This window comes from Halichoeres trimaculatus, unplaced genomic scaffold (genome assembly GCF_033239565.1).
Source record: "Halichoeres trimaculatus isolate MK-OKI-2021-1 unplaced genomic scaffold, fHalTri1.1 fHalTri1_scaffold_15, whole genome shotgun sequence".
Taxonomy (NCBI): domain Eukaryota; kingdom Metazoa; phylum Chordata; class Actinopteri; order Labriformes; family Labridae; genus Halichoeres; species Halichoeres trimaculatus.
In genome coordinates, this window is record NW_027437193.1 from 16,886,951 (window position 1) to 16,906,946 (window position 19,996).

Here is a 19,996-nt window from a genome sequence, read left to right on the forward strand (position 1 = left end):
GGGTACAAGATTAATCTGTGATAATACTGTGATATTGTAGAATGGAAATTAGAGTTGACTGAGTGTTAAACACAGTTTTATTACAACAATTCCTTCCCAACGTCACCCAAAGTACCTTTGCATTGTGACAAAGATTCTATCTGCTTTCCATCGACGCATTACAGCTGACTTTTCCTCCTACTTGTCAGCTGAAGATTCAGGGATTTTATTTTCCACATTTTCCTGGTTCAAACATAAAGTCTACGTGTGATGCTTCTGCTTGAGGTGAAGCAGAAAAGGAAACACTTTTTTTCCAAATGGGTTCTTGTTGTAATCTGATAGCGAAGGCAGGTCCAATCGCTCAGGTCTGTCGGTGTGGGGTCTTATCTCCTAAGGGGCTCAAACGAGAGTATCTGCTGCCTTGGAGATAGAGAGCGAAAGCTGTATATCTCAGAGAAGTTGCAACATGTGGCATTTGCAGGCCAGCTGGCTGTTACAGTGTCCGCTGCTCTCTACAATGTCAATTATACACAGCCAAACAACTGGCTGACCAAAGTGTCCGACACAGAGCTTATCAGTGCTCACACCTCAATTCTCCTAAGCTGCAGGAAGGAAAAGACTTAATTGAACTGAAAAAGTGGTAAAAAAAAAAAAAAAAAACATCATCGTGTTGTTTATGTGTCTCGATGCACAGTGTGTCAGTTTATCTGTAGAGATTAACTTCTCTTTTTTACCTTCTTTCTTTGTCATCAGAAGCCATTTGTTTCAGAATTTCCTCTTTGTGTAAAATGGTTGAATTTGCTGTAAAGAAAAGAGTATTTCTTTGTGTTGCTTTATTTCGTTTTTTTTTTTTTTTTTTTCATAAATAACTGCTTGAGTTGCCTCTGCCTTCAGCCCCTTGGGAGAGTCAGTAGAAGTCAACAGTTTGGATGTAACATCTAAATCCAGAGTGCAAGTTGTACCAGTATGCTCCATGTGCAACAAAAAGGTTTTAACAGTCTTCCTTCCGGATAATTCGATATAACTTTTTACTAAGTCCATGTTGTGCAGTTTCAATGCAGCTGCGAAGCTCTCTCTGGTGTAGGGATGGGAATCGAAAACCAGTTCCTGTTGAGAATCGATAAGAAAAGTTTCAATCCATGGATATCGTTAGCCTCTGTGCTTAACGATTCCTTATCAATTCTTTACATTGTGCCGGAGCCGCTTAGCCTTACATCGACTAGTCTGCTGCAGCTATCTTAGCTTAGCAGTTAGATAACGTTTCACAAGAAAACTCTAATTCAGGATTTTCAGCTTGAAGTTTTACTGAAGAACTGACTTCATAAAGAAATGAACATTACTCTCTCTCAGAAGATTCATATTCAGTACATTCCAAATGGTATAAAATCACCTTACTTACCAAAATAACAAAATAGCATAAGCTTGGTGCTAGCAGTTAGCATACATCAGCATAACTTCAGCTTCAGAATAGAATTTCAGCTTTCATCACAGAAACATATCACATTAACTCTTTGTAAAAAATACTGAGAATTTCAAATGTCAAAAGCTAACGGGCTCATGGCTGAGGTGACTTCATAACTACGGAAAGCTTCCAAACAACTTAAACCATTGCTATAACCACTTTGAGACACTAGATGGCCTACTTGAATTATTAGTATACTACGACACGGTACATCAACGTTTCTGTATAATTTTGTCCAGAAATATCCAGACTCAGGGACCAATTACATTTTATTCACTTCCAGTATAAACTCAAAACGTTGTTGACACAGAAAACCTGTAAAGCTACTTTTTGTACACAGAAAATTCACAACAGGGATTGATAAGGGAATCGATAAAGAATCACATCGATCAGCAGAATAGATAAGGGCATCGGTATTAACAAAATCTTATCAATTCCCATCCCTACTCTGGTGCCATCTGTTTTTCAGTAAGTGGAATTTGTCGTCCTGGTAGCTATCAGCTCTGTTCTTGAACTCCTCTACGGTCATTTTTGACTCACCCCTGCGACTCATCTGTTGAGACTAGTGCTACCCACTTCCACTGGAGTGTTTTCTCAAACTAATGGTCTTTTAATAAAACTCACACTCCACAAAGCTCATTTACTTCTTAGCCAAGGTGAGTGAGCCCAGCTGTTAGAAGTGTTGGTGCAGCTGATAAGCCTTTTCTATGATTTCAGCATGCTTTGTATGCCTCTCTAGCTGGGTTTCTATTACACTTTTTCGCAAAATAAAAACAATATTTCTGAAGTTTCGATAAAAAACAATTTCACCTTGCCGGTGTTTCCATTACAGACAGAACTGCGCATAACTTGAGTAAAGTAAAACATAATGTCCATCCGGACGCTGCACTCACGATGATGCGGATTCTTGAACATTAGTGTTTTTATTCACTTCTCAAACTGTCAGCCGTGATCATGCTAACTGGATGAAGATCATCATCTCATCTCTGTTCTCAGACTCTGACCGGCTCACAGCTGTCCTGATGCCTTCACAAGAGTCGCTCAAAAACACAAACAACCCTAACCCTGCATTGAACATATAAGTTAGAGCAGAGCTGATAAAATATGAACGCTGGAATGTGTTTGTGTGGCAGTGGACACGTACGAGGAGGTGACGGAGGAACTTTGTTATGACAACGTGCGGAAAAGGTGTTTCCATTGCACTTTTGCGACAAAGTTCTGTATCGAAATGTTTGAAAAACCACCTCATGAGAGCGTAAAAACTTTTTATTGAAATTTGAGAAGTTTTTCTGAAAATGTGGGGTTTCCATTACCGTTCCTTTATTGCAATATTTAGGTTTTGCGCTATTCTAGGTGTAATGGAAACACAGCTTCTGAGAACAATCTCCTGGGTAAAAAAACCCAAAACATGATAAAAAACCTTCTTGCATTTGCTTCTAGTATATTACTACTGAATTCTCAGGTAGTGGGGTGTTTCTCAAACCTACCTGTATAAGAGACTATAGCCACACACCTTTTCTCCCTATCAGAATAAATTGTGTGCATCCTTAAGGAAAAGTGTTGATTGCATTTCCTCTGAACTGTAAAATACATGTTTTCTTACACCAACACTGTAATTCTGACAGCCATGTTGGCCAGCCTGCAGACCTCTTCCAGCATCTGCATAGTGTTTTGCATTGTTCAGCAGAGTGCTGTGAAAGCATTACTCACAGAAACAAACTAAACAAACCACTCCACCATGACGCTGCGAGTCAAAGACCCCACAGGGCTTCTTTTTTATTTCAGACCAAAGACAGTGAATCATTGTCTGTATGATAACTCTAAGTGTATATTTGTTTTCATTTGAAACGTGCTGATGAATTAATCATCACTGGACTTCATTCAGATCTAATCCCAATTTTAGAGTGCTAATGACTTCCATCATCAGTCCCAGTGTAATAACTTCATATCAGTGTGAGTCTGATGACTCATTAATGGGGTTTGGGGTTTTGTGAAAGTTTGATAAAAAACACTATCTTTCTTTCCTCTTGCTGATGTAACTGGAAGATAAACTTCCCTTTTCATGCTGCAGGCTTAACTTGAAAATAACACATCTAGAGTATAAGATCATGTTTTTTTATGCCTCTGCAGGTCTAGACAACATCCAAAGGATTGCTACTCAAGGACGCTACGAGCTGAGGATCGACATGAAGGACGGACAGGAGTCGGTCTACGCTAATTATGACAAATTCTCCATCGGAGATGCAAGAAACCTGTACAAGCTCAGGATAGGAGAGTACAACGGCACTGCTGGTACGTGGTTCAATACCCAAGAAAGTTGTTTTTCTTTAATTTAATATCATTGTGGACAGCTGCACTAGGTGTCTGTTTTTCTATATGAATGAAGAGACCATTTCTACATTAAGCAGATTATGTGCACCCTAACTTCTGCTCCATCCCTCCTCTGCCGCCTCCTGTCCCCTTCATCCTGTCTGAACCACTCCTCCACATCACCACTCTGGTTCTCCCTTCCCATGTAACTCTCAGTCTGTCAACACGACCATATGCCAGAATTACCCATCATCTCCCGTGTTTGTAATTATAATTCTCTCCACCTAAATAAATTCAGAGAGCCGGCAGCAGGATTCCTCCTCTCCGTCTCCCTCCTGCTCTCTCATTTATGTTTCCCTCATCATGCCATAATTCACTGCAGCCATATGCCGACACATTAGCCATCCTGTACACACTGATCTATAAAGCCTCTCTCTGCTCTGATCATAGGTGACTCCCTGAGCTACCACCAGGGCCGACCTTTCTCCACGAAAGACAGAGACAACGACATCGCTGTCACTAACTGTGCCTTGTCCTACAAAGGAGCCTGGTGGTACAAGAACTGCCACCGGGCCAACCTCAACGGCAAATACGGCGAGTCCAGACACAGTCAGGTCAGTCAGACTATAAAAACACCAGCTTACCACAGATATTTGTTCTCATTTGCTTTAAATATTTGTTGTTATTTCTCAAAGTAAGAACAGCTAGTCTCCTAAAACTAGGAAAGACAGTTTCACTTCTTGTGCCAGTGTCTCTGGTTGTAAGAAAGTCTGTATCAACAGTGTGGCAAACTGGGCACCCCAGGACCCCAGAACTGCAGACTCACCATGTGTCAATCTGTGTGTGCTGATTAAATTGAAATTAGGGGCCCAGCAGCTCATTTTTGGCCCCGGGGTCTCTTGGCCAGGTAGATAGGTTCTGTTTAATTTTTCCAGGTTGTGGGATAATTGCTCGGCAGCTAATCCAACACCATGGGGCTGGAATCCGTCTGTGGTGTTCATATGATTAAAAAGTGACACTTTTGAAATGTCTCTTTCCCCACGTAAAAAGTCTCGGCATCACCTCGCTCAGAGTCCTTAAAAAAAACAGTTGTTCCAATAAAAAGCTCCCAGTGCCAAGTCCTGGGGATTGTTCACAGGGAAGTGAACAAAAATCCCCCGGTTTCTTTTTTGTAAATGCAACTTTTCAATCCTTTTAGCACCACAGGTGCTCTATTCGCCTTCATGTGAGTGTGCCAGCAAATAACTCTCAGGTTGTGTCAAAATGTAGCTCTAAATCAAACCTTTCTCCATGGCCTGTTTAAGGCACAGACAGAAATCACAAACTGATTGTGGATCAAGATAAGACTCCTTATCTTGTCTTGATGTTGGGTTTCTGCTGATAAAATTTTATTAACATTTACGGGTCTAGACCTGTCAATGTTTTTGTAAAGTGTCTTGAAATAACATTTGTTATGATTTGGCGCTATACAAATAAAGATTGATTGATTGTAATTTGAGAAAAGGTTGTTAAATTTAGAAAGGCAGTTTAATAAAATGCATTAGTTAAAGACTAACTCAAATGATTAGCAGTATGGAGGTAGAGAGAAGCATCATTTTAATTAAACTTGAGGAGATAATGCTAATGGTAACAGCATTACATCAGGGATAGGTATTGAAAACCGGTTCCTTTCGAAAATCGTTAAGAAATGTTTCAATCCATGGATATCATTACCTTGGTGCTTAACCATCCACTTATCAATTCTTAAATTATACCAGAGCTGCCCGACCTTACGCCGACTAATCATCTGCAGCTAACTTAGCTTAGCAGATGATACCAGTTTCGGGGGAAACTTTGATTCAGGATTTTCAGCTTTAAGTTTTACTGAAGGACTGAACACAAAAAGAAATGTATTTTATTATCTCACATGAAATATCTATTCAGTAGATTTAACATGGTATAAATTTCCTTATTTGCTATAAACGATCTCAACAAAAAAGTGCTAGCTTGATGCTAATGTATATGGGAAATTGCATTGATATGCTACCACTTAGCATACATCAGTATAACTTGGGCTTCAGAACAGAATTTTGACTTTCATCACAGAAACATTTCACAGTTACTCTTTATAAACTATACTGGAAACTCCAGATGTCTAAATACTTGTGGGCAAATGAATGAAGAGTTACATGCAGGATCATGGCTGGCTTCATAATTACAGCAAAGTTCCAAACAAATCAGAGTAATGCTATAACCACTTTGAGACACTAGACGATCTACTTCAGTACATCAACATCATCTGATGTGCAAGTTTTACTTATTTCTGTATATTTATGTCCACAGTGTTTCAGATCCAGAGACCAATTTCATATTTATTCACTTTTAAACTCAATTAAATGTTGTTGACACAGAAAATCTGTTAAGCTACTTTTGGCACAGAGAAAATTCACAGGAGGAATTGATAAGGGAGAATCAAATTGATAAGCAGAATCAATTAGGGCATTGGTATCAGTAAAACCTTATCAATACCCTTTTATTAATGTTTATGTTCATAAATTGGGAAGAAGGATTTTAATGTATTCAGAATCAAGACAGAGCCAAATTTGATACTCAAGTTATAGAAATGCTTACAATGGGAAAATGTAATTTAAAGCATGAATAAAGTCAGGTTTGCCCAAATGTTACAAATTTCAGCCTCTTGTCCTCTCAGTGGAATTTCTGGCTCCCTACATGAGGTGTCGGCAGTCAGTCGACAGTCTTTGAAAAGTGTGTGATACGGCCTGTCTCTCTCTTGCTGGAGGAAAACAGTGAGGTGTTGTGTGAGGCTGTGATTAGGATGAGCTACAAAGGCTTTGAAGCATCGCTGCTCCTCTCAATGCGCTCTGCACCTTTTCTGCGTGTCACTCGATGACATGAAATGAGACCAGGAGGGAGCAGAGATGGACGGAGAGAAAGACACTCGGAGTGAAATTACCTTCCAGAGCGAAGCTGCAAACTGAGGCTTTCGGCCGTGAAAGGGAATTAGCGGGACTGGAGTGAGAGTATGAATTCACTTTATTCATAATCATGCCAGCTTTAGAGTGAGGATTTTTGGGCTTCTCTGCTTTTAATGTTCCTGTTAGTTCAAATTAAAACACTTCCAACTTGTCCATCTTCTGGCTTTCCTGCCAATCTGCATTTCTTCAAAAATGTTTGTTTTGCTCTTTCACTCTCACAGGGTATTAACTGGTATCACTGGAAAGGCCATGAATTCTCCATTCCCTTCGTGGAGATGAAGATGAGGCCGTTCAACTTCCGTAGCATCAGCAGCAAGAGGAGGCGGTCCGCCCCTGTATAAACAAACGGCCTCCTACCAGCCCAGAGTGGAGGATGAACAGAGTCCAGACCATGTTTAGACCAGCCTCACTGATGTGCTCTTTAAAGCCTTTAGCAAGGTTTCAAAGGGATTATAACAGATAGAAACTAACATTTTACTAATCCTCAATGTAAAATTTAAAAAATAACTTTAATATCCCACAACAATCAGAAATATATAACTGTAGATGTCTTAAGAAATATCAGAGCGTGTTAAACCTGGTCTGAACTCTGTTCATCGGTGCTCCTCTCCAGCTTTAGCCGTCTTTCCCTGCTGTACTTCTACCCAGTTGATAGAGGACACTGTATGTAATTTATTAAATACTTTGAATGACAATGGTTCTATTTGCTGTAATAAATAAGGAAAGGCAAACCAAGAAGCTTCTTCTTTCTTTAAAGTGTCAGATTTGCCTTTCCCTGGGACGCAAGGAAATGTGCTCCAATGCCCTCAAGAGAGCAAGAGCTAGTGTTATTTTAACTGCTACAGAACAACAACTTTTAACTAAAAATATACTGTATATGCCCTCAAACCCCTTAACTGTAAGATATATATATTTTTATAACTGATATTGTGAAAGAAGTCCATCTATTTAATATAATTTGATGCCTTGGGTTTTGAGCAGATATTAAGGTAAGCTAATAAAAAAATTGTGAAAATTTCTGGACTTAAGAGATAAAACTAAACATCAAAAAGTTTGACTGAACACTGAGAATCATTTTTCCAAGAGCAGTGCACCAGCAACAGCTTCATTACCCTCGATTTTATTTATTTTCTCCTCTCTGTCTGTGTAAGCGTTGATTACAAAGTCCTCTGTGTTAATTATTGAAGCAGAATGAAAATGAACTTCATCATTCTTGGTAGCCACACTGAAAGAGAATTTGCACTACGAGTGGGAATGCAGCAATGCTATCTTTTAATTAATTTCGAATTAACTCTTTCTTTGATTGTTGTTTTTGAAACAGTTATTCTTTTACTTTATTTTCATGCGGATAACATGCACAGTTATCATCTGTTTCAGTCCTGTTGTAGGTGTCGTGGTTGCTTGCAGAGATGGTGTGGTTAAAGATACATTCCCCCAAAAATGTGCATCATAAAAAGATGCTCCCCTCACCTCTGTTACCAAAGGCACTGAAGCAGCCCCATCCTCACTTTTCATCTTCTGTGGTAACTGTGTCCCGTGGCATTATTTTATTCAACGTGAACACTAAATCCTCTGCAGAAGAAAGCCAGGTTAAGCATGAAGCAGATTTAATTCTGGCCTCTCCCCCGACTCTTAGCTGAAATGAACCTAACAAAGAAAAGCAGAACAGTTGGTGGCGTGGAGCCAAGTGTTTCTTCTCTGCCCTCTGCTTCGCTTTTTAAGCTTCCTGGTGGAACAACAAAATCAGCGAGCATGGCAGAGAATGTATTCTTTTGGTAGAGTGGGTGTAATCTGCTGCATTCCCACCAAGCATTTGGTTTCATTCAGTGTTCACGCTGGTGCACAAAATGTTTAGTGGGTTGATTGTATTTTATTTAAGGGGGGGGCGTTCCATTTAGTTTTTTGCTTGGGGGAATTTATCCAGAGTTTTGAAGAATCTCCTCTCTGGCCTTTTTGGATGAATAAAAACAAGATCTTAAATCCACTACCACACCTTGGGATTAATGTCACCATCGCTGCAAGCAACATCAGGTTTTAATCTTACAAAACTCAACAAGTGGAAATCTCATGTTTGATTAATTCTGTCTTTTATTCAAGTCATTCCTCTTCAAGGCAACCAGCTAATCTGGTTTGCGTTGTGTGACTGTATATTTTTCATTTGTGTATTTTTTTTCTCCTTTTAGATTTTAAATGGTGACATTCCCCTCTGTAAACTAATACTTATATACTCATGTATCGATGATAAAGTGAATTTTGATGTGTTCCCCCTTTAGAATCAAACTGTCTTAATCATTTCCCTTATAACTGCTGTATTCTTAACCATTGTTGTGTTCGAGGACGATGGGAGCCTGCTGCATGTTGAATCATTTTCAGTCACCAGCCTGATATTGAATAAGAAATGTCATAATCCTTTGATTTGTTGTGACACATTTCTGTACAGATCTGGGTGTAAAGGTGCTGCTGAAAGGGTTTGTGAGATAGAAAGTGGAGATAAATCTGAGCATCAGGCCTCTAGAGTTGTGTGAAACTGCCCTCGAAGGCGAAATAAATAGCTAAGGGTTTAATTTATTACAAACCTTTTCATCAAATGACCTTTCCCAGGTCTGATTTATGTTTCAGTGTCTAAGTGACTGTTTCAGAGCCTCTCATGCGATCCATCTCCCATAGTGATTAATAGTCGAGTAGGGAATTCTCTGTGTACTTATTTCATTAACTACTTAGACAAAGTTTTCCTCGGTGCATTTTTGTACAAGGAACAGAGGTCGTGAAGCTTTGCAGAGAGGGAACAGAATGTCATTTATGTTGTGAGGGATTTCTCTCATGGCAAACTATGAGGTGCTCTTAAATCTTTCAAGACAGAAGCTACAACTCTTTTACGTTCATGTGACTTATTTTTCCAACTAAAATTCATCAGAATAAGCTTTGTATTAGATCAGAGAGAGGAAAAAAAAAACTTAGTGTGAAGAAGAAAAGCCTCTGTCTTGACTTCATGTCTCAACTCTAATTCTGTCATGTTACATTTATTCCAAGCTCATTGATTGTTTAAGGTGAACATCACATCGAATGGTGTAAAAAAAAAAAGAACTTTGTGATCTAACCCTTCATTACGAGCCGAGGAAAACAATTCTACATTTTGTAAATCTAGATGTGTTACCATGTAAAAAAATTTGTGTGACAGTTTTGACAAATCAGCCAAACTTGTATTCCGTTAATAATTTTTGTCACTCAGTCTAGCAACAAATCCTATTATTCTTGCAACAAAGGCGATCAAATACAATGAAAAAGTGGTGTAATTAAATTGGGCTTTTTTTTTTCATAATTTAACATGTTTCTCTTTTAAGTCACAATACTTATGTATTCATTTGGTTTGATCAGTAAATTCCCTCCTATTTAACATACTTCTATTTATTCACAATGACTCAGACCCATCCAGCATTGAAAGAAATATACAACCTGATAAAGACATAAGGTCCTGTAAGGTATTAAGAGAAAAAGTTTTACTCTTTTGGTTTACTCTCACAAGAGAAAGAAATGGTATAACCACCACATGTGGCGGTATTTGTTATATAAACCACTGTACCCACATTGATTTGAAATCTTGCCATGGAAATGTAAATGTTGACTAAATTTGATCTTGACTGTTTGAAAAGCTTGTTCATGCTGAAACTATGGATTTACTGTTGGATAACCTTGGATTATGCTGTCAAATTTAGCTCTAGTTTGACTTAAACATGTACTATATAGTTCCTTTTTTAATACATTTTCTACATATTAATAAAAGATACAAATAGTCTGACTCTGTGCTCGTCTCTTGTCTTGCATACAAACTCAGTATCATCTGTGTACAGCATCTCCAGATCAAAAAAAAAAACATCACTCTGTTCATTTCTGGAGGGAAGTTTGGTGTTAAAGAAGTCGATCTGTGGGTGCTGCGGTTACTCCCTTTTTCCTGCTGTGAAATAATGAAGTTCCAAAGCCAGCTGACTCCACGTCATAAACTTTTCAAAGTATCTTCACCTCTAATTGGAGGTCATTAAAAACTGAAGTGAGGCCAGGAGTAGTTAGGAGTGAGCAGTGGAGGTAGCTGATATAAAGGTCTGCCAGTGTGGTTTGGCTCAAAGACCTTAAGTTCATATTTATATGCAGAGACAAAGCAGTCTTACATGGACTTTAGAAACATACCCTAGACTCAGCGTATTGAGTTTGCAGCTCAAACATTTTTTTTAAATTTCTCCTACCTGAAAATGTGTAAGCATAAAAGTTATCAAAGTTAAATGTCTCATGAGGCGTTGAAAAAGAACTGAAAGTTCACATTCAAAGCTATCCGAAAATGTAGTTCAAAGGATAAAAATTTGCCAGAAGCACTGTTTTTTTTAGGCCTGTCCTCTGACGGCTGAGTCAGAACTAGAGGAAGAAGGAGGAGCCAATTACATTTCATTCAATTAGGTGAATATAGGCGTTAGCATACACTTTCATTCCCAGCCCTTAGGATGAAAAAGACTCAACCTTGCATTGAGGTCTCGCCCGCGCAGCCAAGATTCTGATTGCAAAACTACCAGTGGTGTTTACTTGGTTTTTCAGCTACCCTGTTTCTCTTAGAAATCAAATCAAATTCAAAGCTCTTCTTCTGGCTTACAAAACACTGACAAGAATGGCTCCTGCCTACCTGGGGTCTCTCATCCAGGTCTACACTCCTTCTCGCCCACTACGCTCTGCTTGTGAAAGACGCCTGGTGTCCCAGCCCAGCACAGCTCCAAATCACTAGCCAGACTCTTCTCCTCTGTTGTGTCCAAATGGTGGAATGAATTATGTAACTCTATACGATCCGCAGAGTCCCTTTCTGCTTTTAAAGTGATACTCCAGGATGGAACAAGTTGGGTCCTATCACAAGGTTTAGGGCACACAACACGATGAGAACTAGAGCCTTATTTAGCTGTGTTTTTGTGTGAAAGTAACGCGCTGAAAACTCTCTAAATACAGCGTGAATGCAGACCGATATCAGATTTTTTTGGTGGGAGTCCGTTTATTTGTGTTGTTGGTCAAGTAAAATATGGCCCCGTCTGAGTGCAGAGGAAACCAGCAGAGGAGCAGGGAGGGGGTGTTTGGTGCAAGCGCCCTGAGCTTCTGCTGCACAAAAACACTGCTGTAGGGGTAATTTCTGCCCTAAACCTTGTGAAAGGACCCAACTTGTTCCATCCTGGAGTATCACTTTAAGAGAAGTCTGAAAACTCATCTGTTCAGGAAACACTTACGCTGACCCTTCTCCTCTTTGCCCTCAGGGGTAGAAAGAGTCAGTAGGTCTAAGACTCAGTTCTTATGATTTTTCAGCACTACTACTGAATTTTGTTGAAGATCAAGATATACTGTAGCAGCAATTAATTGTGGTTTGTTGGCTTGTTGATCCCCCCCCCACCCCAAATAAAATAAAATAAAATAAAATAAAATAAATAAATAAATAAATAAATAAATAAATAAATAAAAGAAAAAAAGAAAACTAAAAAAAAAAACAACCTTGCACACTTAATGGCAGCACCTGCAGCCGAACAACTTGTAGCACTGTTGTCGCGCTATCTAGGTTTTCCTTCTCTCTAAATTCTTGCTTGTGTTGTACGACACTTTGGACAAAAGCGTCTGCTAAATGAAACTGTAAACTGTAAAGTGTAAATTTAACAATAGTCCAAATCTGCATCAGTGCTTGAAAATATTTTTTATTCAATCTGAATTTGTCAGTTAGCTGTTAGGCTCAGTACAGAGGTTTAAAAGATTACCATGTTGTACGATTATATCACAACTCCCTCTCATTCATTTTCCAAATCACATTATTTATTTAAAGATTAACTTTGGAGGTCATACATGACTGATGCGTATTTGTAAAAAGCTATCCAAATTTCTTATTATTTACACCACTGCAGTAGCACAGTCCAAAAACTACAGATTAGATCTCAAAAACAGATACCCACAAACACTCTGTTCAGCAGTTTTATGATTTATTCTTTAATTACTGTATGTTTTAATTATCCGTTAATTATCCATAGGAATGTGTGCTCAGCAGAACAGACTTGGTAAATAATGAGGCTGCTTGAAGTTTGTGAATATATTAGAGTCAGACACAAACAAATGAGCAGGACAAGATTAATGTAGCAAAGGTCAGAGAGATAAGCTCATGTTCGGTCTGAATCAAAACAAATCACTTTCTATAAACGGCTGTGTCATGAAAACAATGGGCTCCAGCTTCTCTGTTCATACTGGAACATGAACTCTCTGAGACCTTTAAAAGATGCATGTGTAGCTTTTAATGGAGTGTTTGCATGCATTATGAGAAGCTCATGTTCTTATATTTCCTTGCAGTCAACTACAATTTTTAACAATTTACTCATCATCATGCACAATGCACGTGTTTGCTCAACCCAGCTTGTCCTCCAGTCAATGGCCAAACCATATCGGGGCTTTATTTGGGTTTCATACAGGTCCAATCCTTCAGAAGCTGTTCAAAACAGATGGTCATAAAACTACATGCAACATTTTATAGTGTATAAACAAATCATGTACCAACTTTTCTAAAAAGTCATTAATTTGGTATTTTAAAGACATAGTGGCTAATATTTCTTCACAACATCACCACTGTAGTCTGCTTCATACAATGCCTTCAAGACTGTTTCGGGGATATTTTATACTTTTTCCTGTTCATAGAAAGAACTGTCCGTTTTTTTCACAGAGCAGATGGAAAACAGTAAATTAGCATCTTCTATTGCACCCAGCAGATGGGGTGAAATGACACTTTCCTCCTCTCCTCACACTTTCTGTAGCCCGAAGTGAAACTCTGAGGCTTTAATGTTGGTGCAGAAATCTTGTTAGTGTCATTTGTGAGCCAGTTTCTGAACTGGGGCAGCTGACAGAGGCAAAATTAAAGCAGTTAAGATTTTTTTTCCTGTTCCTACTTTATAGCTTTAATGTGTTTCTGTGGTGATGGAGCACGCTGCTTGGTGTAGTAATACTCCACCTTACAGCTGCCAATAATTAGCTCCCAGACAGGCTGAAGAACAAGATTACAACACAAAACCACAGACCACACAGCCAGCTGATTGTGCCTGTGCTGCAAACATGACTTGAGCCTTTCAGGTTAAAGGAAATCTAATCTCTTCTTATAACTAACAAGCAAGAGCTGAATTTACCCCATAAACAAGCTCCTATATCTTTAAGTCCTGAAACTCACCCCTGCCATGATGTTGGTCCTCAGTTAGTCTGTGTACACTCCCATTTTGACGAGTAAGATAAAGAGGTAAAACCAGCTCTGGTTTTCTTTCTTTCTTTTTGTTTTTCCATGTTATCTTTTCCTGTTTTTTCTTTCCTTGTCTTTCCTATTTTTTGTCAAATCATCAGCCTTGGTGGACCTGGCAAAGTGATTAACTCCTTGATGCCTGTTGTCGCAAATTTGCGACATACCCTGTCAGATATTGATGCAGCTGAAATGACCTTTGTATCTCATTATTACCTATTGATTCATATTCTACACATACCACAGATCGTATTAGACCCATTATGTTACAGTATATTGGTCAGGGGATGAGCTTCTCATATATATATATATATATATATATATATATATATATATATATATATATATATATATATATATATATATATATATATATATATATATATATTAGGGCTGGGCAACGATTAAAACTTTTAATTGTAATTAATCGCATGATTTCCCTGATTAATCATAATTAATCGCATTGTGAAAGTGCCATAACATCTGTCATGCAAACACTAAATCAGTACTTGTTATACAGTAATAGTTAAATCACATATTTAGTGCAAATCAAATTTACAAAATGTAAAAACAAAATTAAAGCTTAGTGCCACTGTCAGGGCATTAAAGTGATTCTGCGGGATGGAACAAGGGTCCTATCACAAGGTTTAGGGCAGAAATTACCCTACAGCAGTGTTTTTGTGCAGCAGAAGCCCAGAGCGCTCGCACCAAACACCCCCTCCCTGCTCCTCTGCAGGTTTCCTCTGCACTCAGACGGGGCCAATTTTTACTTTACCAAAAACACAAATGAACGGACTCCCACCAAAAAATCTGATATCGGTCTGCATTCACGCTTTATTTAGAGAATTTTCAGCGGGTTAATTTCGCACAAAAAACACCGCTAAATAAGGCTCTAGTTCTCATCGTGTCTCTTCGTCCTGGCAGACTACCTGCGTTTGTTTATATGTGGCACGCCGTGCGCATGGACTGATGCACTAAGCGGCGAGAGCCTTTAAGTTCCGTGGAGTTGCCCCTCTTCTCCATGCTTGTTTTGGTTACTCATCGTGTTTTTAAGCCAATTTCACTTCCGGTTCCGCCGCGGTCAGCAACAGACGTTTACAAAATAAAAGCATGTGAGCAACATGCACTAATGTGCGATAAAATATTCAACTGCGTTAATAGATTGACGGGTTAACGCGAAAATAACGTGTTAACTTGCCCAGCACTAATATATATATATATATGTATATATATATATATATATATATATATATATATATATATCTATATCTATATATATATATATATATATATATATATATATATATATATATATATATATATATATATATATATATATATATATATATATATATATATTTATATATATATATTTATATATATATATATATAAATTATTTTTTATAATTAATTCAGACAGTAAGGTGTTAAATTACTCATATATAACATACAGCAGGCAGCCTGAGGCCACTTTCCTGCAAGTCATTCCCCAGCTCTCCCTCTTAGTTCGCTCCCTTGTCTACTGCTCTGACGTCTAGTGTTAATGCCCAAAACTTTAACTTTGGTAAAAAACTAAAAATTTTTGTTTGAGGTGATTTAAAATACATACAAAGTTATACGAAGGTTGTCACATCTTCATTATTACAAGAGAACTTGAGGTGATAACTTGTGAAACACTTTGTCTGAGTGGTCATCTAAATTTATTTTACTTATACATGTTTCTAAAACCAACCAGCACCAGAGCACATAAATTAGCTGTAGATGAAGAGTCCAACTCACTGTTAATATCGAGACACTTAGGTAAAGGTTTGGTCTGCAGGAATTTTTCTTACTTGTTAGCAAACACAAATTTAAACTGGGCTCATCCTCCTTGGCTCAGTGCCAGCAGCAGTGCACACCCACTGCCTCTGACTCTGGCTAAGTGAACACACTCACAAGCCTAGCAACCACCTGCCACTCGGTTATTTGACACATACCTGCTCAGTAGAAAGCAAAATCACATCACTTTTGTCCCTCGCTGCTCCCCAAGTGCTCGTAATTCAATGAAAGTTGAGCCAAAAAAAGCATTAACTGTTTGGCGTTTTGTTTCACTTTGGTTATGTTTTTCTTGCTCCGTGCTACGTCCACCATTGTAGCCGCTTGAGATAGCTTCTTCCTCTCACTAATCAACATGCAAAGTCACTTCTGCACTGGTTACTCTGTGATTGGCTGATGTAACCACTCTTACTCTGCCTAGAAACATCCTGATACAACCAAAACATCAACATATAGGCAGAGGAGGGGGTTTGAGGCAGACACAGACGCTGACACACGTCTAGAGGCCCATACGTGAAGATTGAGCAGGATCAACCCTGTAAAAGTTGACGTTTTATTTTTCAGGAAAACCCTGCAGACCCAACCTTTAAGCCAGCTAACATTACTGTTAACAAGGGATTTCAGGCCTTCCCACAGTTTCATGTAATGCTATGGAGTGTTACTACACTATGTCAGCAAGAATGGTATTAAAGGAAAGCTATTTAAAGAGAAACTGTGAGGCACAGCTCACAGAGCTAAAACCAGAAGTGCAAGAGTATGACGTACTGTTTCCTGTGGTTTTTCATGGGAACGTCTAAGGCAAGTATGACACTTAGGTTAAAATATATACTGAGGATCAACAAGTTTACTCATTTAAAACTAAAACTAAAAGCCATTTTTAAACAAGTAGCTTCAATCTGACTGTGCAGTTGAGTGCTGAAACACCAGTTTAGTATCATCGTACAGTGAGCTGCAGCCCTTGTTTACTGAGAAATCATTGAGTCATGCAAATGTTACAAGAACTGACAGTGACTGAACATGGCACAACATTACTTGTTAGGAAAGAACAGAACTGTTCAACTCTTGCAGCCTCGCACTTTTACTCTAGAGGTTCTGACTGACAGACTCCATTGTACTTGGATGCCCATGCTGTCAGGATCGAGATGGTGAGATGATTTGTTGGCTCTAGTCAGTCAGCCCTCAAACTCTGCTAAATCCCAGCGTCTCTTCTCTGCTTCATGTATATTTCTGGTTGCGTTCGAGTAAAGTCCATCAAGGGCTTTTGGTAGTTACTCTGCAGGATCTCTAGTTGCAATCCTGCAGGAGTTTCAGGGTTTATGAAAACTTTGAGTCTGCAAAGCTGTGAGTTTTCTCCAACTTCAGCAACAACAGCTCTATTTCTGGATGTGACCAGAGTTATAATTAAGAGATTTTCTAATAAAAAGGAATCAGCTTTCATTTCAAGGCTCAATCTAGCTGTGCAGATATGTTTAATAAAGAGCTATTTCTTCATAGTCATGTTTCCTTTTTGCTAACACGTAATGAAAAAGGTCAAAAACACTGTATAAATGTCAGAGGTGATTTTTGTGCAGCTTAACGCAGCTGACAGGCATGGTGATTAATATTACATGGTTAAGGGAGCAAGAGGCATCTATTTTTCCCCTTTTTTTCTCCTGCCCCTTTCTTCTCTCCCTCACCCCTTTTCTACCCCTTCTCCTCCTCTCTCCCAATCCACCCAGTAATGCCTCCCCGTCCCTCTCTACAGGGCCGAGACAGAGCTGGTGACGGGGTGAAGCTGATGAAAAGCGGCGTTGTGAACCATCCCCACGCAACTGTACAGTCTCTTTACATCTGACTGAGCCCAACAAGTTAACAGGCCCTGGCAGGCATCTGAATAAAAAGGAGGTGCAGCCCAGATCTCCCAGTCAGACTCTCTGTGATGGCGTTGTAAACACTGAGGCTTAATTGGGGAAGGGGCCGATGAGCAGCTTGATTTTCATCAGCCATTTATTGATGCTCAAAGCTTGATGAGTTGGAACAAGAGGAGCCTGCACGGGGCTTCATGGATCCCAGAAGTATGGAGATTTGACTGCTCACAACCCCAGCGCAGAGTAAGGTGAGGTAAGACCTTATGTGTTTGTTGAGCTTCACACTCTCACAACTTGGTCTTGTTTTTATGAGAAAGTGACTATGAAGAAAGGCCCTCTTATTGAAATGATTCATCTCACCATTCATTAAAGTTTGCAGCACTCTTAAGCACTGCTAATCAGAGACTGAATGCATGAATGGAGACTTTGAAGCTTCACGAACACTTAATGAGAGCTTTTTTATTTTCTTCTAATGCTGACCGACCAATTATGCACAGCACACTTACATATCTGTTAGATTTAATGCCTCTCAATTATGGCTTTATTTTCTGCAGCTGCTCAGGCTTTATTCACCCACAAACCCAAACAATAAAACAACCACTTAATGAATCGACCTCAGGCCTTTACTTCTGTAATGAGTTGGCTTGGAGATGTGGGTTGCCTTCACAGTAAAGTTATTACTTCAAAACAGTTTGACTACAGGCAAAGAATTAGCAAATTGGAGGGAAAAAAAACTGCACACATCCAGTAACATCTAAGCGTAATATTTATTAGAAGATTTTAGAGTTATTAGAAGTGTTTTAATTCAGGCAAACTTGTCTTTAAATGGATGCCACCTGGCATGGCTCAAAATATAGCAACCCCTATATTTTACTGGATTTTTTTATCCCTAACTTTCTGCTGTCTTTTCTTTGGTTCGTCTAAAAGTTGTTTACTTTGAAGTGACACAAGTAGGTGAAAAACAGAGGCAAGTCTTGTGCAGTCAGACTCCACACACAGCTGATGTAAAGATACAAATTTTCAGATTTTTTATTTTTTTTTTGTGATTATTTTCCCGCAAAACATACTAATTAATTTCCAAACATAAGGAAAAAAAATTAAAGAAAACTATTTTTCACCTCCTGCTGTGTCAGTTTGGGACTCCCACAGGATAGCTTTATCTGATTTGCAGCTCAAAACACTCCCTTTCTTTCATTTACTGGTGTCAGTAAAAACACTTTATTTAGCCATTGCTTTAGTCCGTGATGTTTGAAGCTAGCTGTTAGCAGTTAGGTTTAGTCACATCAACTTGCTGTCTTAATGGCACGATTTCTGATTCTCGGGGGTCGTATACACAACGACAGTTTTAGGATGAAATGCAAGCATATCAATGCGTTTCAGCCTCTTCTTTATACGGAAACGTTTTTTCGACCTAAGACAGAAACTTTTGAAAATAGTCTCCAGGGTGGAATTTTTCTGAAACACTGCCACCACTGTTGCTGTGTAAACCATAAACTGTTTAGAGAGTGGACAGTGTGGCTCTGCCATGTATCATTGTACGGTTTTGAAGCCAAAATTCCCCTTCACAGGTGCCACCACTGTAGCAGTTTGGAGCCAGACTCTGCGCAGTAGAGACGATGAGGGATTCTGGGAGAATCTGAGTGGAGCCGGGGGACAAAAATGATAATAATTTTTTTTCCTTTGGCGAGTCTAATCACTTCTCCCGACATATTTTACAATCTTCGAAAAAAAATACACAAGAACGGCAGCTGTCAATCATCGTTAAATGTACAACCTCATTTTCAACCTCTTATAAGTAATGAAAGCGAAAAGTTTCCGAAAAAAGAGGACTTGAATACAAGCCAGCCAAATTATATCTTCAAATCACCACAACAATCAGACGTGAGAAACATTTCAACAAGGTGTATTAATTTCTTAAAGTTCAACCACAGCTCATCTGGAATGGCTAGAGAGTTGTTGTTTTTTTTTACCTATACTGCAGCCAGCCACCAGGGTGAGCAGTTTTTGTGGAGACCTCACTTCGAGTCCAGCAAGATGGTGTCCTTTTATTTTTTTTACAGTCTATGGTGCAACCAGCGAGCCAGAGTTTTCTGCAGAAACCCTGACATCATGCTCTGCTTTGAGCTCTAAATTTCAATTGTGGCAACTTAATTTGCCAGGTCTGGACCAAACAACAGCATCAGAAACAACGGCAGACTGCTGTGTTATGCTTGTGCTGCTGAATCTGCTGACTGCATTTTTAACAAAATGTGCATTTTGTTGCACCACTTCTCCACTTCTCCTGTTTTGATTATTAGCAGCCTTGTAGACTTCTTCAGGTCTGTGGAGGGAT

The 19,996-nt window shown here is 39.0% G+C and overlaps 1 protein-coding gene across 5 annotated transcripts in view; it reads left to right on the forward strand.

Moving 5' to 3' along the window:
* Window positions 1–10,487, forward strand: part of tnr (tenascin R (restrictin, janusin)) — a 235,844-nt gene extending 225,357 nt beyond the window's left edge. For 4 of the 5 annotated variants that reach the window (XM_074688049.1, XM_074688050.1, XM_074688046.1 and 1 more), the window contains 3 exons: window positions 3,572–3,733; window positions 4,202–4,365; window positions 6,948–10,486. In XM_074688049.1, coding sequence (XP_074544150.1) covers window positions 3,572–3,733; window positions 4,202–4,365; window positions 6,948–7,067 — 446 coding nt within the window. In that variant the 3' untranslated portion in view covers window positions 7,068–10,486. Of the gene's footprint in view, window positions 1–3,571; window positions 3,734–4,201; window positions 4,366–6,947 lie in introns of all 5 variants that reach the window. The other variant, XM_074688048.1, reaches the window with a different exon arrangement.
* The last annotated feature ends 9,509 nt before the right edge of the window (window positions 10,488–19,996 follow it).